The following is a 24,714-nucleotide window of genomic DNA, read 5'->3' on the forward strand; positions in this document are numbered from 1 at the left end:
GACTTCTAATGTAAAATAATTCTAGTCTAACGTTTTTACCCTGGTCTAGCACTTCACGTGTGTCCTAACATTCATTTCTTCTTTGGATTGCTGTAATATTATGTTGCATGAAGTTCCTACCAGGAAAAACAGTGTAACTTTTTTTCTTTGTACTTTTTCCTGAAATGTTCACGAAGTTCTTCAGAACACCAATCAAAACTTGAAAAATAAAATAAAAAACATTTCCTTTATGAAAGCTCAATGACCTTTGACATCATTCACTATTTAGAAACCCATAAAAGAATAGATAACAAATATATGACTCACAAATTATCAATTATGAAAAATAATCTGGGGTAGAATGCTACACTAATGCAAAAAGATGGATTACTTGTCATAAACCAATAAAGCTTTTGTTTGTGAATCCAATATCTCATTTCTTTCCTTCGTGTTGGGAAACTTAAAATGATTTTTAAACTGCATTAACTTAAAAAAATGCAACTATCATAAAGGTGAACACTGAAAACGCCCCCAGAAATAATCTGTCATTTTTTAACCAATTTATATTTTATATTCAACTTTCAGTTCTAAAAATCAAAAGTCAGCAGAGACTAGATCCATCACAGAGCAAGCAGATAGTCCTGTACTTTAGAGGTGCGTGGGGGTGTTGGTTCTACCATCTAGATCTTAAAGTGGTCTCAAAGAAGTGCCATATTTGTCATTGCCAGGCAGACAACAGAATTTAATTAGTCTATAACCACATTTTAGAGCACAGCCAGCCTCTTTTAAAGCACTGCTCCTGTATTAGTATTCTTCAGGGTTTTGGGTTTACTTTGGTCTCTCTAAATTGGGGGAAGGGAATATTTCAGGTTTTTACTAGAGGAACTATGAGAAAGGGTAGATGTCTGCAGAAAATAAAATAAATACCAGCCTCCGAGTGCCACGGTGCAGTGTCATCAGCTGTCGAGGGGTTACCTATGAAAAACCCTGGCTGGTGATACAGCAGAGAATTCATTACACTTGCTGACTGGCAAATGACAGGATTGCTCAAATCAGGAGGTAAACTGAGATGAGCTTTATTTCCATCCAGAAATCACTAACTCCCTGCTCAGCCTTTTGCCTTCTCTGCAAATTGTGAAAGCAGTGCTTGTGGCACAACGCCGAGAGAAACAAACCAGCAGGAATGCTACTAATGTATGTATTTGTAAAAGTAATTGCTATGACTCCTAGTTCTAGTTTAATTTGTGACTTTCTTTCACATACACCTTTTGCTCTGCCTATGCCAGAATTCACAGTCATCTTTGGCTAACTTTGGTCTGATCAAGTCGAGACACATGATTTAAAATACCGCCAGCTACAGTTCTTAACTATCTTTCACTATGAGAAACAGTTGAATGATTTAATTAAAATAATTTAATTTAAATTAGGCATATTAGACATTGTAAGTAAAGGAGCAGAAGGGTGAGCGCAGTGATCCGGAGGCAATGAAGCATACTAACCAGAGATTCCCAGGTTCAGATCCCGGGGTCAGATACGCACTCCCTGCTCCCAGCTTCAGCTGGGAGTGTGCCTGGAGGTGGCTGTCTCTGCTTTTGGGAGAATGGAGGAGCAGTGTTGTGTGTCGGGGGGGATTAACTACATTGTCACTCACTAATGACAGCTGCCAGATGATTAGAAACGACATTAAGTTCTTAAGTTTAACTTTGCTAATCAGCAAGATCAAACTCCTACAACTGGATTGGATTTTTTTCTATTTAAAAAAAAAGAAAAGAAAAAAGAGAAAGAATATGAAAAAAAGTAGTTTGCACGCTTGCTATCTAATCAGAATGTAAGGCAGTGAACAAGCACACAGTCATAAAAATGAACTTTGATGGAAGAAAATACCTGACTGATTTCAACCAGCTTCAACAGCACCATTTGCAAGGGCTAAGTTTTCCTATGCGTAAAAAGAAATTTTTTAACCATTAATATTACTTCTTCCTATAAAATGCTGACAATCAACAATCAACCAACAAAAGGGAAATTTTCTTTAAGCATTTTGACATCATATTCTTCAAGAAATTGGAACTTGAGAACAGCAAGAGTCTGCTACATTTAATGTGAGAAAGGGAAAAAATAATTGCAGAAAAAGATCTGAGTAGTATTTACTGTAACCATTCACTGGGTAGGCTGGTGGTCAAGGTAAAATATGTACATTTGCTTTTGGGAAACTTGTAGTTTTGCCATATTCTCCATATAGACAGAAACCTTACTTCTTCCCTACTAATTTTAAAGCAAATTCGAAACAGATGGTTAATGTTAAGGCTGTAATGAAATTTTTTTTTTTTTTTTTAAATGACTCTGATAAAGCCGCTTTCGGAAATATAATGGTTACCCAAGCCTTTTATGTCTTTAACAAACCCTTGCTTCTGCCTCCTATTCCACACAATGTAGGCTCTATTTGCACCCGTGCAGTACTAAATTACAGATAAAGTTACAGCAAATTTGTTTTCTCAAAAAAGCAGTGAGGCCTAGTATCCCTTGAGTAATAACAGCCTTGTCTTTCATTCAGAAGTAGAACTGGAATAATTTTCCTTCAGAAACAAACGTTTCTTCCGGCGACAATAGAGCTGTTCTTGCCACGCTGAATGGGACACGGCTCAGTTTGCAGGTGCTCAGGTGGAGAGGCAGGAGGGCGTTTGACCCGGGTGGACAGCCCATGCTGTGGTAGGTAACTCCAGCATGCTCCACCATCCATTAGACGGGCTGATGGAGTCCTCAACTCCGACTAAGCAAAGGTGTATGCGCGAGCGAATCAATAATTTATAGAGATGTCTCCTGTTCATACAAGGTAGCTAATAAAAACCTGAAGCAGCCTTGGACCAAAGCAAAAGATGTCTTAAAAGGTTAAAAAACCACAACCCACACCCAAAGTGATTCTTGTATGTGAAAGGAATACCAACCCAATAATGACCTACCAGCATACTACAGTTATTTTCCAAATGCTCTAGCTAATAGACTGTGATGAATAAATAACTTTTTAATGTGTTTCACTGGAGTTGCACTAGGGAATATTAATATCCAGTATTAAAAACACTATTCAGATTGATGTGAAGCTGTAATGCTATGAAGATAGTGACATAATACAGAAACAAAGCTCAAACAAGAGATTTCATTAGTTTCCATGTTTACTTGCTACAATATTTTGATACTACCCTAAAAGATGAAAATCAAGCACATTTAGGGAATAAGCATTAAGTGTTGTTAATGTGGCCTTACGCTGTTAATCATTATCTTGGGAAAATTATATTGTGTTTTATATACTAACACTATGACATTTTTATTAACTCATAATCCCTCTGCTAACAGTGGTGCTTTAAGCAAGTAATAATTAAGATGGCAGCAAATATTAAAAATACCTACTTTTAAATTTTTCAGTCACGTTAAAGGGATACAGTAACTGCTGGTACTAGGGGTTCTTTAAGGGAAAACAGCAAGAAGAATACTGTATACCAAGCAGAAAATACTCATTCTTTCTTTATGAAGGAAAACAGTCTTAAATAATCATTAACAGTATCCATTACAGTACTGATCACTCATCTTCAAAGGAATTAGCTGATTTTAATTATTCAAAATACACTTTTCCTGGAAATTGAAGAATTTGACATTGAAAATAGAGTTTCAAATATGTACACCTGTGCCTTCTGGTCTGAGATAAGGAAGAGATTTTCCCTCTCCCTTATAAATGAGCACCAGAAAGAGACAGACCTCAGGAGAGACTGAGCGAAAACAGAAATATCACACATGCTGACTTTATTAAGATGAGAATAGTCCAGAAAGGAGCATTTCAAGCTAAACAGACACCATGCCTTCATATACTTAAAAGACTGAGGAGAAATATAAAGAAATAGCAAAAACTCGTGTGTTAGTCCTGCCAGGGCTACTATTAAAGTAGAGATTTACCTTCAGCTTAACATGTTTACCCCTCAAGTTATGATTTAGAGGAGACATACTGAGTGCAGAGAATCACAGATATGCATTAATATTGGCTTGATTTTTTTTTTAATCATAGCTTTCCCAAGTATACAGTGCCACTTCCTGTAGCGATGAATGCAAAATATGCATTCAGTATATCAAAGCAGAATTAATTTTATTCATTTTTGAGCACATTTTTTTGCTACCTTTTTATTTTTTTAATGGGGCTAGGAAGTGTCTGTCTCTGTTCATTAATGAGCAGTGTCTACTTACGGAGGCCAGTCAATTAGAACTGGAATACAGGCACATCTAATCACAGCTACTATACGGCTGCAGAGAGAAAATCATGTCTCCTATTCAGCCAGCGCTGCACGCTAATTGCCCAAGAAGTTCCAATTGCATAATACCAGTTTTAACAGGTAACTTTGCAATCCTAACAATAGCTGTGAGAGCAGTGGTCAATCTCAAATAAACAAGACTAAATTATGCTATTTTTTTGCTTTTGCAAATCAGTGCGTTCTTCTTAGGGTACTTGTATCTCTGGAAAGCAGTTGGTATCTTGTAACTTCACAGCTACAGTAATTGTGCTGGTGTTATTCATGGAAATGTACAAACTTCAAAGATCTGCCATGCAGTTCCAAGTCGATTCAGTATCAGCTGCAGCCATTTGGCTTACAGTTATTAAATTTTTTTTCTCTTCAGTAACAATTCTGGTCACAACGTTAGTTATCTTTACTGGATAAGTGTTAATACTTATTCTGGAATAAATAAAAATCTACCAGTGAAGCCAAAATAAATTATGCTTTTAAATTATGTCTCCTTGTTTATTCCAAAGTTATAAACAGCTTTTGGGATATAAACACCTACTATTTTTCTTTTGAAAATTAAATAAACTTAAAAAAAACCCCAGAACTGTTTACATTAAACAAGTGGCTATGAGGTTTACAGGCTTTTTATTTCAAGGTCCACTGAAATTATCCTTTCCTGCAGAAGCTAAATCACTTAAGCATGACGCTTGGTAAAAATTAACATTCTGCCCATCCTCCGAGTGTTTAATGCATTAAAAAACTATCTAGACAACATTGTTTCTTGCATTAATACTTAACTAAAAGGATCTTCAAGGCAGTTTTTGCTCCTCTTTATATTGCCTTGATCAGCACAAAAAGTTACTGTGCAAGATTGGCCATTGCAAACATTCAACTTTTACCAATATCTTGGCTACATGAGGATTTTCTTCACAACTTTGCAACCATCAGTTTGGCCTTTACTTTAATTGAGAGATTTAAGCAAACATTCTGCCTAGATGGTAATCTGCTCGACGCAGCCTTGTCACTGAGATCTGCAGCCACTGCCTTGGGCCAGCTCCCCGGAGGGAATGGGGAAAAGCGCTTGGAAAGGTAGTTCAGAGAAGCATCATTTTTCTGAAAGAATAGATTTGATCCTAGTTCTTCAGGTACGGAAAACACCCTGGGTGGAAACAATGTTTACCCTGACTAAACTGTATCAATAAAGATTACATTAATAATGTGCTCTATAACTCATGCCTAATTTAGAAGAAAAACAAAAAAATCCACCACTTGTAAACGTCTTAAGTATTCTTCTGTAACATCACACCTCAGCAGTTTGTCCACTTGAAACAAAGACGGTCTACTCAGTACACAAAGAGACACATTATCCCAAGCAAAGGACAACTTCTACCGCTACTGCTTTTTCACACCCAGGCACAAGGAAGTTTCCCTAACTGCGAAAATAAGCAGCCTTCCTAGTTCAGTCGTAACTGCCCAGTTCCTTGATAGGACTGTCCTACACATATCTTAATGGAGTTCAGGTGAAAATAAAGCTTCTTGCGTAGTAAGTCCGCCTCACACTGAGGAGGAAAGCAGAGGGACCACAAGAAAGGCGACAGCAGAACAACACAGGCATTTTTCACTTGAATTTCCTACTGTCCCAAGGGGAACAGACTATCATTTGTTCTCCCTGCCAGTTCTGCTCGTTTTAGATATCATCATCACAAGCAGCATCGCCACCCACCATTTATTTCCAAGTGGGAAGCAAGCTTTCAAACTCCTTCTGGTCCAAACCAGCCATTTTTGGAATGGGAAGCATGCAGCATCTCTCCTTTGCCAAAAACGTAGGATAAAGCTGTGTGTGGCAGACAGTTCCATTTTAGGAAAAAGGGCCAAAACTTGCCATGTAACTTTTGCAATAGTTATTTAGGGGTGTTTTTCTTTTGAGGCTTTAGTTACAACACCAATAAACCCAATTACTGTTAATCATATAGCATGTGCGGCACTAGTAGAAACAAAATATGTTCTAAGCCTTTTTTGTATTAATGGTCTGGATTTCACTTTCTGCCATCAAAACTGAAATTATAAAATTGCATGTTAAACAATATAAGCATGACAAATATTTTCATGATGCATATTTGAAACATTACAAAGTTACCCTAATTGCACTCCAGTAAAATCCAACATGTTGAAAATTACTTGTTTTTTCTTAATTCTTCCACCCAGGCACAGATGCTTATAGTATCACCTACCAGCTACACACCAACTAAACAAATGACTACTCTATAGGGATAAGCACACTGAAGATTCCTTAAGGAGCATTAGGAAGAAAGTGATAGCTTCACTTCTGAACAGGCTGCCTTTCTAATCCTTTCGCACATCGTATTTTCAAAAGCTTTGAAACATTGCTTCTCTATTTGATTTTCCTTACTGGGGCATTTCTCACTACCATACCTGGTTATTGCTTCTTTCTTTACTACACTGAAACTTTTTGCAAAACATTACATTATATTACTTTAACTATTGAACAGTCCACTAAAATCAGTGTGGCCCACAGTCCTTCCACTTCAAGGCGAACCATTATAATACCTACCACTGCTAAAATAAAAAGGAAGTAAAAAACTCTTTGTAACATGATTTTATAATGTGTTGGTTCTCATATGACTCATAACTAAAAGATGATGAAAAAGTAAGATATTTTACAATCCACCCATGTGCACTATTTAAGTAATGAAAGTTTAAATGGCCAAGATTTCCTGCAACGACTGTGAAATAGCAACTCAGGGAACCCAATGATGATAAGGTACACAACTACTTTCTCCTTAGAACACCGTTACTAAATAATTATCCAAATTTAATATCAGTGCTCTCTGAAGTCTTTCAATTGGAAACTTTTTTATTCAGGAGAGTTTTGTGCACTTGAGAGAAGTGCAAGTAAGAATACATGATGCAATGCAACTCCTCTCTGGACAAAAAGCCACGCTGGGTCAAATGGGACCATCCTGCCTCTCTCCTAGTCACACCAAGCAGGTGCGGCCGCAGCAACATCAGGCCGCTGGGGACCACGTTGTACGTGATTTGCATTATGGGAAACATATTCCAGACCAAGATTACAACTCACATAATTTGGCTGCCTAGATTTCTAGTCACATCACTGCCTTAAGAGGAAATCTAAGTTCGTTTTTAGAACTTTCTGGGTAACACTAAATACTGCACAGTAACTACTAGTTTTTGTTAATTTCTATAATCTTTGATCAACTACATTTTGGTGCATCAGACTTTCTGGCGTATCAAACTATAACAGCATTCTAAAAGCTTTGATAATCAAATACTTTCCGTGCAAAGTTGCCAGCTTTCTAAGAAGGCAGAAAAGGAAAATAGGTGGGAAGAATTGTCCGGTAGTAAAGGGAGAAGTCCAAGACTTGGGATACCAGTGCTCTATTCTGCTGTGTATTTCCTGTTTGAGAAATCATAAAGCCTCTTTACCTCAACTGGTAATGTAAAATAACAAAGTATTTCCCCACACTGCATTGGTGTTTTTGAGACTGAACACTTTAAGATCATGAAGAACTCAGAATGGAACCTAGGTAACTACCTAAAATAGATATGCAGGTAAAATAAACACCTAAGGGAGCAATTAAAGTGCCTAAAGGTAGAGCTGGTGCCATTTTCGACACCCTGGGTTGGACAATCCAGTCACCTGGATGGTGATGGCAGATGTGACACAGAACCTAAGACAGATCCATACCCTCCTGGAACAGCAGCTGGGTGGCACTCAGGATGCTCTGGATAACCCAAAAGGGCACCAAGTCTGCACTTAGGCAATGAATCACGCTGCTAAACTGTTTTAGCAAGTATGCATTCACTCTATGAAGGAAGTAAAATGAAAGTGATTTTTTAAAAACAAAATACAACACTGAAAGAAATGTTTTAAGCATATAAATATTGCCCAGTCTTTCCTTGTATCAGATTTGCAAACACACAATGTGTCAAACACAAGATGTGGATTGATGACACCAAGTATTTCCACACTAGCATCATTCCTCAATTGCTATAGTTAAGTACAGAGGGTTTTTTTTAATCACTGGCGGTGCTGGTATGTTCTTTATGTATGAATGATTAACGGATCTCAATGGTCATATATATCAGGATCCACTATATATGTTTCTTTCCTATCCCACTTTCTAAAACCTGACACACGGTATAGCTAAGTGTTGCAGAAAGCTCAAATCCCACTGTATTTTTGCAGCAGTCTCACATTACTTCTGCTGGTCTATAGAAAATTAGGAAAGAGGAAACAGGATTTAGATCACTTTTTTTTTTGTCTGCTTTACTTCTGAAAAAAACAAAAGCACAGCAGTCTGGTCTACTTCCTTCTCTTTCCTGCTGGTGAAGATACAGCTGACAAAAAGCTGAAAGACTCTTGCACATGTGTGCAACCTGCATCAGAAATGAATCTTGTACCTGGCCTTGCCACTGTCATGTCACTTTACCTCTGGAAATTTCTCTTTTGAGAACAGGCAGTTTTGACAGCAACAGGAATTTTTGGAAAGGCTTTTTTTAGGATGTAAGAAGTTTTTGCAACTACCTTACCAGCACTTCTTCCAATTTCAAATTCTAGACAACAGGTGGCAAAGACAATCTGATGGTCCACTTCACCCAGGTTTAGCAAAATGCAATTTGAAGGTGTTTATATGTTATATCCTCAATAATGGTATCAACAATGGCAGAGTCTATGAGCTCTTAAATACATCTGCAAAATCCTAATTCTCCTACAATTACAGCGTGGGGAAAAAAGGAAAATATTTAATAACTAACACAAGGGCATTCCCATTCCTGATGGTACCATATCAAGTCTCTCCCAGAACATAATCTCTGTCTTTCAGCTTTGACTGAAAGCTGCTTCTGAAATACACAGTAGCGATCATTTCCCTTTTTAATAGGGAAAAGCTAAGCAAGTTGACAAAATTACTTTACTGTCTCATTGCCTGCTAGGGACCAGCTCTTTTTTCTCCTGTTTCCTTCTCGGTTTCAATTAATTAGCATGACACCACCACAACTAAATGGTGTATGTGCAAGAGAACTAACACTTAATCAAAGGCTAGGGACACAGTTATGCCATTTTCGCACATGAATTGTGTAACATTAGAAGACAAAGCGAAGGCGAGTTACACCTGACAAATGACTTGAATGCAGGGCAAGTAATTTTATCAATATTTCAAAGGCTAAGAAAGAAACATATTTTCGATGTGCATGCATACATACTTATAGAAGGATTCAGAGGACTAAGAACAGGAATAGGATAACATGTTCACAGAAAGCTCTAATATGAGGATATACTGAAAAGTATGTGTGTGATCTGGTGAGGGTACTCTGTTTCTAAATGAGAAAGGAAACAAGTTTATTTTATGAGTAACAGTTAAATGTTCAAGCAGGCAATTAAAGTGCTTTACTGAGGCCATTTTGGGATACCAAACACTTTGAAGATTATCTATTCCCTCATATTTCATGTTCAATGTTCCTCTAAGTAAAATATGTGGTTCCCTTTAGTTACTCAGTTATGAATTGTACTTTAAAGGCAAGGGGACATTTTTGATAATGCACATCTTAAACTTTTCATTAAACTACCAAATTTAAATTCTACCTTTTTGTGCACTCTGACATTTTTGTCTGGCATTTTCATTAATTTTGCGACATACATAAATGTAGCTGAAATGTTAACTGATCAATACTTTGTCTCTCTCATGTAGCACTAGAGCAAAGCTCCCCAAGGACCACGCAGCAGTACAGAAATTAAATGTGTAAAATATCAAATGTTAATGTTAAACACAGCAGCACTTACTGTATAACAACTGAAAAGGCTAAAAGAATTCCAAATGGACAGATGGTAGCACAAATTATCTACAATCACATTTAAAGATTAAAGTTTGTCCCGTAAAATAATTCATTGACTCACGTTGAAGTGTGTCCTTTTACTGATAGCTCAGTTGTCCAATTATTTTTGTGCTCATTACAGTGAGAAATGACAGTACTGGAAAAAAAGAGTGTACACTTTTTTCCCCCTACGTTGCACCTACTGACATCTGCAAGAACACAAATGTCTGGTCAAGAAGCTGATGGAAATTAGGCCCAATTTAGTAGACATTTCAATGCCCACAGTAGATTAATCTAAAGAAAAAACATCCAATTTTGCATACTCTAATAAAGTTCTTCTGCCTGAAACATACCACATATTAATTACCAAATTAAAAAATATATAAAAATTAACTGCTAAACAATCCAAAGATCTGTTTTAAATACAGAAAATCATCTGAATTTACAGAAAAGGCTCTCTCTACATATTCTATTAGTTTCCATTGCATTTAGGTGCTTAAGAAGCATAACCACAAACATGTAATACATTTTTGATCTGCCTCTAGACATAACAGGGATATATGCAATATAATAAAGCTCTTCTGCAACTGAAACTTTAATGTAACATTGTTGCTATACACTTTCTTTATTTGATAGGAAATAAATATGAAAAAGGAGGAGAGAATATCAAACCTTCTGATGGTTCAAATCCAAAGTCATATTCCAGCCAGATCAACCTATGTTTCATGAGCTATTTACAAATACCTTCGAATACCTGAAAAACAACAGCTAATAATACATCACAGTTTTATTAGCACTAAAATATAAAAAAATATATCTGGATAGCAATTATTCTTTGGCTTTTAATTACTGAGGCACAGAAAAAAAATTGGAGTCAAAACCTTAAGTAATTCAGGCAAAATCCTCAGTGAAGGCAATGAGCTTACGAAGTTCAACAGAAACAGGTAAAACATTGCTTAGTTGAGGAAATGGATAATCTAGGACACTGAAAACTTAATTTCTAGGTTTCTGTACTTCTAGGTACAGCATGGGCAACACCGGTCATGGAGCTGGTGCCTTCGGACAGATTTGAGAAAGAACCACCCTAAACCTTTAATACAGCATTTCCTTTTCTAAAATGTCCCAAATAATGTGAAGGTTTGAGACAGCTAAGTTCTGGAGCATAAATAATCAGCAAGCCCCTTCAATGAATGCTTTTAGTCTCAACAACCAACATCGTGACTCTCCAAGGAGAATGACTTTAAAAAGAGCTGCAGTGAACACGTCAATGAGCGTAGCTTATTATAGAGTCACCATATTAATCAAGGCTTTCTGTCAGCTTCCAAGAGTAGCCCTCCTTTCCAGATCTCTCCTTAATTACAACTAACTTACTACATTTCTGAAAACTGAGCTAGTCTGTCAGAATTTCTTCACCTGTGGTCTTTCGTAACAGTGGCCCCATCAGAAAGTAAAGACATGGGGTGAGGTAGAAGAAAAGTGTACCTGTAATTGTAACACCAAGAACTTGGGGCAATGGGAGATCTGAAAAATCAACCCTCACATATGTAACTTATGTGAAATGGCTGTAAATCTGTATCAGGATGTTATCCATCAAGGTACATCTTCAAATCCAAAAGGAAGGAAGAAATGGTTCGTTTAAAAGTTTACTTCTCGTACATTATTTATTAGTCTGCCTACAGAGCTGGAAACCTCCAGAACAGCCTATTTCTCATCTCCTTTCTGCACTGACATTTCACTGTGACATTCTCCAACCTCTGGGAGACAACTTCAAGAGGAGATAAGATTTGTATAATAGTGAAGAGATGAAAATGATACATATAAGTACAGGTTTTTTATAGAATCTATTAAATTCCAGCGTAACCTTAGTGCAAGCATAATTCAGCATTGCACGTGCAAGTGGACCACTCTCAAGATTTTTCAAGGGCCTATTACAGCTATGAAACTCCAGAAACCATTTTAATCTGAAGCTGACGATGATGACAGAAGTTCATGTAGATTTGGCTTAGCTAACAAAAACTTATCAATTGTTTTGCCCAACAAGGGGATGATTTGATCCTTGGACGGAATAACACCAGGCTGAAAAGCACAGGATGCACTTTGGATGCAGAGCAGGAACACATCTGTGAAGTCACAGCACTGATGCAGATGTAATATATCCATAACTACCACAACCACCACATAGCACAACAAATACTAAAAGGAAACTAAGAAAAGTAGGCTTTTGAGATATAGATATAAATATATACATGAATACATACATAAATAAAATCAGGAACATGTTTCTACTGCAATACGCTATAACTACAATGATGTATACTCACTACAGAGCTCCCCATTCAAATTCTGTGTTTTATGTATTTCCAACTACTTATTACGACATTGAATTTCTTCTATGATCGAAAACAATTACAATTCCAAAGCAACCCAACTTCTTCCATGGCCACAGCAGCACACCATGAGAAAAAAATAATCTCATTTGCCCCAAAGAATAGGGTGTCTTTCTATTTCCTTTCTTCCACCGATGACAGGTCGGTGTTTCACATCTATATTAAAATCAGATTTGGACAGATGAGTATTTACTAACTGCAGCAGTAATAACAACATGAACATTTGAGTTTTACATAGAAGGACACATATTCCTATGAAATTTTCATAATATTAAACTGGAATAATAACAGATAATCTTTCTAAGTTAAATGGTAGAAAGTATATTTAGATTTTTGCACATAGTGTAGTTACTACAGATGTCAGTAAAAGTATAAAAACCCTGAGAATTTGAACAACACATGTATCTCCTGTACTCTTGATGAACATTGCAACCAAGGACCGACAGCTTGCTGCCATCTTTTGACAGGCTACAGGAGGGTTTAACAAGTCACTTAGTACAAATTGAACCCTGGTAGAAGAAACTTCTTGCAAAACAGCATGATTTAGTGATACACCAAAGTACCTCATTTTACTGCTCTAGTGCAGACAGCTCCAATGCCTGGTTTGATGTCTCCAAATTTGAGGCACCTGAGCTTTAGGCACCCAACCTAGGAGTACTTTCAGGAGACTCCCTCTATAATTATTCAAAGAAAGACTGAAAACATTCCCTGTTGATAGTCAGGGTGGAGAGGCTCATAACTTTAGTATTTCAGCCAACTTCATAAATCTAGATTTTCCAAAAAGTGTGTCAATGCATACATTTTTACTCCTGGTGGGACTCCCTCAGGCAAAAAACAAACAGGGACTCTGGTCTTGTTTGTAGTTCATATGATTTTGAAAATAAAAAGATATTCATCTGGGAAACACAATGTAATCTACAATTATACTTGGAATTTTCAAAATTTAACAGGAAAATAAAGGTTAATATTAATGAAGCTAATGTTTATAGAGAAATAGCAGTTTAATTTAAATCACTAAATATGAATTCACTAAAAACTGAACTATGACCAGAGCTTGATGTCTAAAAGGTACTAGTTTGTTTGCATTAATGATTTTAAAGTTGGTTTTGTTTTATTTGGTTTTGGTTTGGTTTTATTTAACTAAGAACACTAAACCTTAGCAAGGAAGCAACTCTTTGGGTCCAGAGCTTTGTAGTTATAGGCGTAACATATATTGATATGTGGAGGACAAAATAACACTGATTTTATATTCATGATATGTAAAAGCATTCATGAAGTATTCAAAACAAGTTTTAGAGTAAATATGCAATACACAAGAGGGCCAAACAAAATTTAACAGAAGTAATGTGTGAGAAGCTCAAAATAGATCCATAGTTCATTGAGTGTATTTTGAGTTGTGTAACTCACTTATGTTATTTGCACAATTACAAATTAAAAAAAAGAAAAACTTTCTGTCTTGTTTGCGTGACATTTTAAACTTAATTACTTTTTTAAAAAAAAGTGAATAAACATGATTTGCGGTATCTTCGTAATGCAAAGTTTTAAATAGAAGAAAATCAGAACCCTCCACGTCAACACTCTATTATCTCTCAGTCTAGAACACAAATACACCAGGGTGATTAACAGTAATATGAAGGAAATCATACCAAAAAAGCAGCGAGACTTCTTGGGGGAGAATCCCAGTCAAAGCAACTGCTAATGTAGTAGGCGGCATTTATGAGCACCATGACACAACGCTTCATCCGGATAAAGTTTCTTAACAGTAGCTGTTAAAAAGATGAAAGAATGAAAATGTTTCAAAACCCCAAAAGCTTCAAAAGAGGCTCATGCTTACAATATTGTCATTCTCAATTACAGTGAAGGCTGAGAAAATATGTTAAGCTCTCTAGCTCACAAATTGAGAAAGATAGTTTAAAATTTGAGAGACTTGGAAGAGAGAATTTGTTAGTTTTGTCAATTGATGTTTGTTAAATTTAATTCTAAATGGTACACAAATTGTTCAATTTTATGAAGCCACTTGCAAAATTTCACGAGTGATTTTGTTATTAAGATTTCAGAGTTTTATTAATTAGGCAAGACTTTCCCCATTCTCAAGTACTTAATAAATTTTCGCCTTTCTTAATGAAAACATGCTATAGGACACTAACCTGAAACCATGCAAAATTACTGCTCTAATCTAATTAAGATCACCTGCACCCTTACAGCCAATTTTTCCTTCATTTGTAACAGATTTGTCTGCTGTCATGTATGTTGACCACATCTTTTCAACTATTTATCACAGTAACTTTAACCATGTACATTCAATCTATATAAAGATGAGACATAACAGTGTTGGGTTTTGATTCAGGAGAACCCTTAAATCCTCTAAAATGGCAATACACTTGACCAAAGAAAAAGGTGAACAAATCAGTGAATGATTTGATTTGTGTATTGAGTAGCATAGAAAATGCTAGGTAGGTAAGACACATTCACTCTTGGAAAGTATGGATGTTCTAAAATGCAACCACATCAGTCATACATAAAGATTCCTTTATTTTCCCCGCCCTAAGTGGTATTGTGGTGGGGTATCCTCTGCAAGCTAATTTAAAAAAAAAAACAACCCAAAGTGGGTATTTAAAGTTTACTCCTCCTGCCATCTGCAAAAAGCACAATACCATTTTCTGTTATGAAAGTGGGGAGAAGAATGAATTAAAAGGCCTTGCTGCTGCTTTGCTGGAATAGCAGTGCAAAATGCAGCATTACTCACAACAGTAAAGAAAGAAATATTTTGCCTCTTGAAATCTTTTTTAATGAAATACATCATACAACTGATATAAAATCCATCCAGCACATAATTTAAATTACACTCAAGTCTATAAGCTTTCAGCAAAATAAAAAACAGTTCTGAGACCTTTGCCTTTTCACTGCAAACCACAAATACCTTGTTCCCACAGTCCAACCAAAAGCCCAGTTCTCTTCATATAAAATAGATCATTTGTGGAACATGAAGAACTGAACCAAAAGTAGTTCAAGTGGAGAAAAGGATAAGATGTGTGTTTAAATGTTTTTTACCAAAACATTAAAATTCTGAGTGGCAAAAATATCTAGCAAAAATAGAAAAAGGGTCCAGACATTTCCTGCCCACAGGACTCTCAAAAGTACTATAGAGTTTTACTCTGCTTTCACCTTTGATTTAAACCTCACTCAACTTTAAAATTTGGCTAAAAGAATGCTGAAAGACTCTCTACCCTGCAACAAATGGAGATCTTTCAGCTTAAGGTTAACAGCAAAATTTATGCAAGACTTAGTTTACATGCACCTGCGCTATAATCTGATATGTGTGGAACCTGATGGTTTCAACTGTGTTCTTATTCACGTATTTCATGGAAATTAAGCTGCACTTTATAGAGGAGACACAATAAACCCATGTATTTTGTTTCTGCCTTTTCCGACCTATCATATTCTTTTGCAAACAGGTAATGAAAATGTTATTCTTTACCTTCAGTAGTATGATACCAGATATTTGGATGTGCACACTTGATATTAAGGCTTTCGGAAAGGATTAGTATTTCCTTACTCTTTACCTGTTTAGACAGTCTGTTTTCCTCTTCAATGTACTTCTGTTCTTTGGGCATTAAGGTTCGTATGCTGGCTTTCACCTATGCATTAAAATGTGTGTCAATATTTCAAGCTTACTCGCTCCTTACTGATAACACATGCTTCAATTTGCAAAAATTACGAAGTTTCAAAGTCATGGCTGCCAAGCCCGTGACACATAAACGTACACAGAGGCATGAGTTGCTGCTCCTTACATTACCAGCAATAGCAGCGGCAGCAGCAACAAAAAGAGTGGGTGTGCCAGGCAGTGGCAGAAGAGTATTCTGTAGTATACATCAAGGTTTAGAGAAAATGAGGAATGACAGAAATTCTCTACAAATCAGGAACAAAAGCTTTCATGAAACTGAACTCTTTAGCAGTACAAAAAAGCGAAAGTTAAGACTTACAGCATTAAAAATCACATCTATTTCAAGATAGATGACCCCCTTTGTTGGCCCTGTCAGCTGCTTGTTTTTCAAGACGTAGGCTTTCTGTTCACCATTTTGAATCTGCAGGAAAAGGACATGACAGCCGTCTGTCTCGCGGTCTCCGCTGAATACATCCCCCGGTGACCCCTGACCCCCAGCTGCTGAAACTGACAGAGAACCCAAAACAACTGTGGCAAGTCTGACAAGTACCTGTTCATTACCAGGACCGAGTCTGTCAGGAAAAATTAACTATCATGGGATTCAACATGGCCGTGAATTGAGTATGTTAAAATTTTAGTGTTCTTATTACAGACCTTGGTTGAGAAATGACAGACACAGAGCTGCAAATCTTCCCACCCCCACCACCCCCCACTTCAGCAGGAAAAATACAGAGAGGTATGTCAGGTGAATGAAACTTACAGACAGCAACGGTATAGCAACTTTGCCTAGAAAGTCAGCACTCCGATCGCGGTCTTCATCATAAACTGTCACTTCAAGCACCGAGTGGATGTCTTTAATATTGCTACAAAGGGAGAAGCACACACAGAAGAGAGAAGTCACCTACACCAGTGGGTACCAAGAACAAAACCGTGAAAGGTTAGCAAAAACAGATACCCGCCTATTTTTCCAAGCCATGGCAGAGAACAGAACTTAAGAAAATGAGGCATCCTTCCGTAAAAATGAAATGCTTTCTAAGGGCTGCAGCGACTGCTCGCTCACTCTCTCTGCGAGGCTTTCCCAGCAGAAGTTTTCTGAAGGATGTTGCTTTAAATCTCCTACCTGGCATTTGCGCCGCATGAGCTGCAAGGAGAGCCAGCGCGGAGCAGCACTGGGGGATTTACAGCCGCGAGCAGCAGGACTGAGAGCCTTTAAAGACTATCCCTTACACACTGCTATCCTTGCAGCAATTCTGACTGCAAATACTGTGAAATCCGTAGGTTTGTAAATGAAAATAATCACAAGCTACACGAGCACATCCTTGCACTGAGAGCAAGCTCTTTAATTCTAAAATCCTTGCTTAATTACAAATATAGAACAGTCATTACAACAAATTAGGAACAAGCAATACAAAACAATGCATTTTTCAGCTACTACTGTTTTTGCCTGCTAGCTATTAAACACTCTACCACCATGCACAACAAATGTGACTGTATATTGTAAACTCGCAAGTGAAAAATTCACATTCCTTATTCAGAGAAAAAAAAAAAGAATTGTTTCAGAGAACTCATCTTTGATCAAATGGCTGATCCAGGAAACAAGAATTCAAGGCAAGCAGTTTAACTTCAGTAAAATATATGCCTCCAGATGAAACTGGATTGCTAGCCTGAAATTAATTAACAAATCTGAGGATAAATAAAATAGTCAATGCAAATATACATAGAAGAGAGGTGAAAACTCTCCTTGAAGGCCTTTTGTGTTTTTCTATTTGATTCCTGATTAGTCTTTTGTCCTCTACAAAGCCAGGCAATTTCTTATGCAGCGAACACTGTCGAGCCGCAGAGGTTGATTAGTTATTGGCTCTATTAGTAGATAATTACAAATAAATTAATGAAGAATTTAGCGTGGTTTTGCAGATACATAAATGAGAACTACATTAATAAGCTAATGAGAAGTACAACTGTTGTGAAATTTTTTTCTTTTGTTCTGAGTTCACTCCTGAGAGCTCACTGCAGGGCAAGAAAAGCTACGGATGCCAAATATATGAATGACAAACTTAGAGGGAAAAAAAGAAGAAAATTAGAATCAGACTGTCTTTTGAGATCAAGGACAAAACATACTATTTTCAATTATGATAAAGTGAAGTAAGTGTATGCAAAGCTAAAGCTTCTACTGGTTTTGCAGTGGATTCTTAGCTGATTTCAGCAGCAGAGAAACCTGAAACTGATCAGTTTTCTACTCATTGGTGTCACGTTGCAGCCAGATAGAGAGAAGCAGGGAGAAAAAGAAGGCAACCGAGCAAGACAAATAACAGGTACATTTCGTTTGTGGAAGACTTTTTTCTATTTTGTCAGAGCTTTTTACTGCCTTCAAAATAACAGAAGGATAAAAACACCCAACCGCATCACTTCCCAATAAACTGAATGTTTAAGACTGCATTTTACTCAATAGCAGCATTGTACTAGTATGACGCTAGGTGCATTTAGTAAATGGAAAGAACAAGTGGAAAGTATCTGATCATAATTCAGAGAAGTAAGAATGCATTTAAAATTTATTCCTTGATATAGTTACCTAATGTTTATTGAAGTTAACAACAACATTTTAATGAAGGTCATAATCACAATATTCTTTTTTCCACCAAAACCTTCAGGGCCAAATCCTATGTCATCGGTTTGGCCCTTGAAACTCTCACTGAAGCTAGCAGGAGTCTGGAGTGCTTAGCACTACTCACACCTGGTTTCCAAGAAACAGACCTTGCTTTTTTACCTTTAAAATGGTACCTCTTCTCTAATTTTTTTCATGTTTTTAATCCTCAAAAAAGTATTCAGCTGTTTGGTTTAGAAGTAGCAGTATGGCATCACTATCCTTCTTCAGAATCAGCAGTAGGTATCTTTGATTCACATGTACATCCCCTTCAAAACACTCCCTCCCCCAAGAAAAACCCCAAACCCCAACCCCCCCAAACACTGACAAAATCCAAACACCTACAATGTGAAGATTTTGTTCCATTCTGGGTTGAGGTTCTTGTAGACGGTATGTGTCAGCAGTCTGTCATTGTTCAATTCAACTACACAAAATGGGTCACTTTTACCTATAAGAGAAAATTTGGAACAAAATTTATGAACTAAAAAAAAGCACCATGAGCAAGGTTTAAATAAAAATTAGTTTTAGTTTTGGTTTTTTTATTTCCTAAGCTGCATTGTAATTCTCTCAGGAATTAATACAGGGAAATCCTGTGGTCTGCATTATATTCAAGATGATCATAACAGGCTGTTCATCTCCGTAATTTATTAACATTCTTCACTAAAAGAACATCTTTTTTGTCTTTAAAAAAAAAAAAGAAAAGAAAAAAAAATCACCATACAGACTTTTTTGATGAAAAAACAGCATGTTCCTAAAAGGTGCCAAGCACCCTTCTGAGACAGCTAAGAGAACTTTACTTTAATGGTGCCAATCCTACATTGACTGTAATGATAACATAATTAGAGCATTTTGATATGTAGAAAATGTATTATTCCATATTATTTGTAATAACATATCACCTATGATACTTATCCAAAGATTACTATGCCCTACATGTTTCACGCTGTACAAATACTCTCCCCAAAATCAAAAAGCCTTAAAGACAGCCTCAGATAAAAGCCTAACACCAGAGAAAATGGGCAAGTACAATTAAACAATGAGACGATATCAGCTGGAATGATGGGCTGTAGTCTCAGCACAGCAGAAGCTCAAACGTAGTTGAGGTTTTTGTATACATTAAAGCACAATGAAGTAGCTTTGCATATATTTACAAGAAGGTCCCTCAGCATGAAAGCCACCACAGGAGAAGGTATGAAGATGCTGCTTTGAAAATGTAATATGTAGATAATGGAAGCTGTATCCTAGACTGGATATAGAAGTTGATTGGGTTTTTTAAGCAAAAGAAAAAGAATGGGGAAAGGAAGTGTGTGTGGGGGAGTGCTGCTGAATGTGAAATAAGCAGCTTATAGCCAATGACTGCAGGTGAGCAGTGCTTATACCAAGCAAAGACCGAGAAAAATCATTCCGACGGAAAGTTTACGGGAAGGACATGAAACTTGTACTAAGCTTTTTCTTAGACATTCACGAGACCAAGGTTTGTATTTGGAAAGGAGAAGAAGGAAAGTAGACACCTGAATCTTGTGCTTGACAACAGCTTGCTTGCGTAAAAAAGGAGCTCTCCGAAGATGGAGGAAGCAAAAGAAGGGAAGATTGGTATCTCCAGGGTTTGAGAGCAACCCTGAAATTTCCTGGAAGGGTAAGAAGGTGTTGCGAGGAAGATCTGAGGAACAGCTATGATGGAAGGAGCAGTAACGAAAACATGAGGGTCATGGTGAGAAGACAGTTGCAATAAAGAGGCAATAAAGGGAAGAAATCAGAGTGTGGAGTAAATTATTTAAATCATATTTCAAATTATGACAGTAAGGCTACAAATATATAAGTAGACAGCTGTAGAATAAATTGCTGCTCCCAGAACCCAAGGGAACTTTGTCTTTGAAATTAACAACTGAGTTGCACACTACAGAGTGGCTTGTTCCTGTCTCTGGACTTTCTTTGGACAGCAAAGTGTTTGAAAGTTATTGAGTGTTGGCATTGGCCTTCCACAATCAAATCTAGCACGCTAAGCAATTGTATTTCACAATGTCTTCAATAACTCCATAATGCTTTGTCATGCATTATAAGAAGCCATAAATTGAGTAGCTCAATGGGGCTACATTAATGATATTAGGGAGGCATGTAATTTGTTTCATACCTTATACAAATGACAATGAAATCAATATTTAGACAAAGCTGTCCAGGGGTCACATCTCCCAAACTGCAGTATTGATTCAGACTACATCAGAGGTTAATGTGCATATTATTAACTTTAATGATAAAGAATAATTGTTTTAAACACATTGTGAATTACAGTTAGAGTTGATGTTTACCTTCTCTAGAAAACAATATACCCCTGAACCTTTCACATTAAACTTGAAAAATGATTAATTCATTAGTCAGCAGAACTGGATATATCACACTTCTCAATGCTTTCCTACTTCACAAGCCTAAAAGGTGGCAGAAAACTTAAACAAATCATATTTATTTAAGTTCTTTAGGTTTCAGTATTTGAAAAAGAAACACCCAGAAGATAGTTAGAATAACAAGCCAGAACTGACACAGCAGGTGAGCTAGGTGATATTACTTTATCTCCTTTTTTAAAGTATCATCAATCGTATTTGCATATGATGGTACAATGTGACTTGTGCTTATTAATTGTACACAGACACAGGAAAATGCACTGCAGTGTCTAAGGACCATCTTATGGAAAAAAAGAGAAGGTATTTACTATATTCATTTATTTTCTGCACCTGTTGACATACACTTTTTCACTTACTCTCCTTATAGATTTACATGGATATCAATCCATTTAAGAAAGCTAAATATGTAACATCAGTCACAGAGGTCCTTGATCAAACCAAAGATAAACGGTTTTCAGAAATAAAAGAATCCCCCTCTCACACCCAACATTTCATGTCTCATCCCCCTATAACTTGAAAACAGTTTGAGACCAGATTTGAGAAAAGGAAATATTGTGAAATGGTACAAGGGAAGGCCCAAATATCATGGTTGACAAGTATAATTTTCCTGGCTATGAACATCTCTACTAAGGAATACTGTTTTTACCATATGAGGAGGCTATGAAGTTCCCATATGCAAAGCTCTTCACCATCTCCTATGGGCACTTCTTCCGTATGCTAAAACACTCATAACCAAGCTGGGTATCTGAAAGGCAACACTCTTCGCTGATGTGCTAAACATATGGTATGTGCAAACGTCGTTTGGATACCAACCCAAATAAGCAGACATGATCCAGAAAGACAAAGCCAGAGCAATGCACAAGTACTTGGTGAAACTCATATCCATCTGTCATCTTTCAAGTTCTCATTATTAGAAAGAATAACTGCAATCTTAACTCTCACTGACAGCATGGCAACCTGCTGCATTGCAAGCTTGTTCAAAATAATGGGATCATTCCTAATGAAAGCCTTAAGAGAGAATAAAATATTAAAAGACATTGTCCTTAGGTCTCCTTGGTCTCTAGGAGGACCAAGAAAATCCAGGAACTTACAACATATATTCATCACTATATTATTCAAAACCTGTACCCTAAGCACAACCCATACTCTAATCAAGGCAGCCTCAGACAACTTCGGTCTAGTTCATGCAATTAGCAATTTCAAACAAGAGACAGATAAATGGTTTTCCTCATTTTTATAAAAAAAGAACCACGTGTTCAGAAAAGTATGTGCTGTCCATCTAGCAGTTCTAAAAGTACACTTAAAAACCTTTGATTAGACTTGTGCTGCCTAAGCTCAATTACATCAGTCTAAATTATGTTGTCACCACAAGCATGCCTTTCACTACAGACTAAATCACAACTGTCATGTATCACTGTGTATCACCTGTCATATGTCAAGAAATTCTACCCAAATCCCTGTGTCTACTGAGGATCTTCAAACTAGCTCCCTGCTCATGCCTTTCATAGGCCTCCAGCTACTGTTCCAGTGACTTTAGAGGTACTTTGTTGATCAGGAAGAGATCCACAAATGTCTTCTGAATACAGCCCTAAATGTGTGCTCAGTGCTGTGCAAAGAACAAGATGACCCACCACGTGCTTAAGGCACTTACACTTTAAGAGCATGCTCCCAGCACCACCAAAACCCGCACTTAGGATTTTGAGTAATCCCATGACCTCGGTGGGACTAATCACTATTACACTTAGCACTGTTTGAAGGAGTTCATGAGACAAGTAGATAGTAAAACCAGTGAAGTACACTTTCCCACTGACCGAAATCAGACCTGTAGTAAACCTCAGTAAGAAGTAAAACAAATCTCATTAATCCATTCTGTTGCTGTAATGTCTCATGCTTTTTAGGACTCTACTTCTACAGTCCCAGGGACTCCTGAAATGACAGAAATAAAGTGCATATTTACATAATACACATCATAACCTGGAAGGGAAAGCAGCTTCTCTTTTGATGGATCTCCCTCACCTTTTTTTCCCCTTTACTCATTACAGACCTGGACTATCTGAGAATGTCCCCTAGAAGGAATTCTACTTTGTAATGTAAGCTCCCACTGAAAAAAAAAATTAAAGAACTACTTATCTTTTGCAGCCTCTCATTTTATTCATCATGCCACACGTTGCATCTAGTTTGACAGATATCCTTGTTTATGCTATGCTGTATTGCATTTAATCTTTAGACAGTTGGCGAGACTGGAGCACAAACTGAGATTACTTTACTTACATCTAAGTAAAGCATTTTACTTCAATCAGCACTGTGTCCCTCACGTTCCATACTATACACACATTAATTAAAACGTTAGTCTTTTACGTGTCACCCTACTTCTCAGAACTACCGTGTGCCCCTGGGTGAACTGCACACCCATCAACCCCAACCAGCCCAACTCTACAACAGTGGTTAAGCTGCATGAGAGGCTAACCAGGAACGAGAGAGGTCTTATTTGCTTCAAAACTCAAAGTCCCTCACAACCCATGAAGTCCTTCATAAAAGAAAGAAATTAAGTTTGGAGCTCAGATTCATTATCTGGAGCCCAGAAGGTTGGCCGTTGGAGCAACTTTTTTCTCCTACAAGTATATAAAATACAGTTTTTCATCATAGAAGAGAGACCTAAACAGTGACAATTTTTAATTGCTTCTCAAAATATTTAGAAAATCAAACCAGCAAAACCTCAACCTCCACACAATTTTAGCTTCTGAATTTTCTTCTGAAGTAGTGACACCACCACATTGCCTAACAGTTTTGCTGTGTTTTTCACTTGGAAAAGTTTGGGAAAGGCCCTTTCCATCAGTTCAAAGACCACAGGACTTCCACATTTCTAGATTAGCTGGCTCTCTGTGCTGCAACTCATCAGCACGCACAAGAGATGTTAGGTGGCTTGCAAACCCTTGTGAACTAATGTTCTAGGGCTGGTGGACTGGTCTCAGACACATGCCACTGCAGCCCATCTTCCAGGCTGGAGGTGAGCTGGACTCTGTCCAGTCTAGTGGGCAGCTGAAACAACAAAATGTTGGGCTTCATCTCAAATTCAATTCTGAAAGTACTCCTTTTTCACAAGACATTGAATGATGTGTGACCAATTCAGGTGCAAGTGTCTTTTGTTTGTATGAATATGAACTTTACCTGAATATTAGAGCTGTCAAACTGCAATATAGTGTAATTCAGATTTCTGGGCAAGTTAAACAGGTATGTCCTTCAATGGTCCCTGAGGGGGAAGTTGTCTAATAAAAATTTTTGATTCTTGGTAGATTGTTTTCCCAGCAAAATATCATTTTGGAGCACTGCAGTTCTTCCAAACAGGGACTTCAATTCAACACAATGGCACTTTTGTACTCACTTTCTAGCTCCACTTGTACACAACTAGGAGTTTTTCTGGATGAAAAGCTATCAAAGCTTAAATTTATATTTCTTGCTTGCCACGTTTTGTACAAGTTAAACTGTGATGTCCTTTTATTATAAAACTCTGTTAAATACATGCATTTGTCTC

General features: G+C 37.1%; 1 protein-coding gene across 1 annotated transcript in view; it reads right to left on the minus strand.

Moving 5' to 3' along the window:
- MCTP1 (multiple C2 and transmembrane domain containing 1) overlaps positions 1-24,714 on the minus strand; it is a gene marked incomplete at its 3' end in the record, with an annotated part of 281,417 nt that overhangs the window by 79,412 nt on the left and 177,291 nt on the right. Inside the window, exons 11-15 of the mRNA XM_082337413.1 lie at positions 19,132-19,234; positions 16,906-17,008; positions 16,465-16,566; positions 16,045-16,119; positions 14,128-14,247 (exon numbers count right to left, since the gene is read on the minus strand). Of these exons, the coding sequence (XP_082193539.1) occupies positions 14,128-14,247; positions 16,045-16,119; positions 16,465-16,566; positions 16,906-17,008; positions 19,132-19,234 (503 nt within the window). The remainder of the gene's footprint in view (positions 1-14,127; positions 14,248-16,044; positions 16,120-16,464; positions 16,567-16,905; positions 17,009-19,131; positions 19,235-24,714) is intronic.

This window comes from Platalea leucorodia, assembly GCF_965183815.1.
Source record: "Platalea leucorodia genome assembly, chromosome: Z".
Classification (NCBI taxonomy): Eukaryota; Metazoa; Chordata; class Aves; order Pelecaniformes; family Threskiornithidae; genus Platalea; species Platalea leucorodia.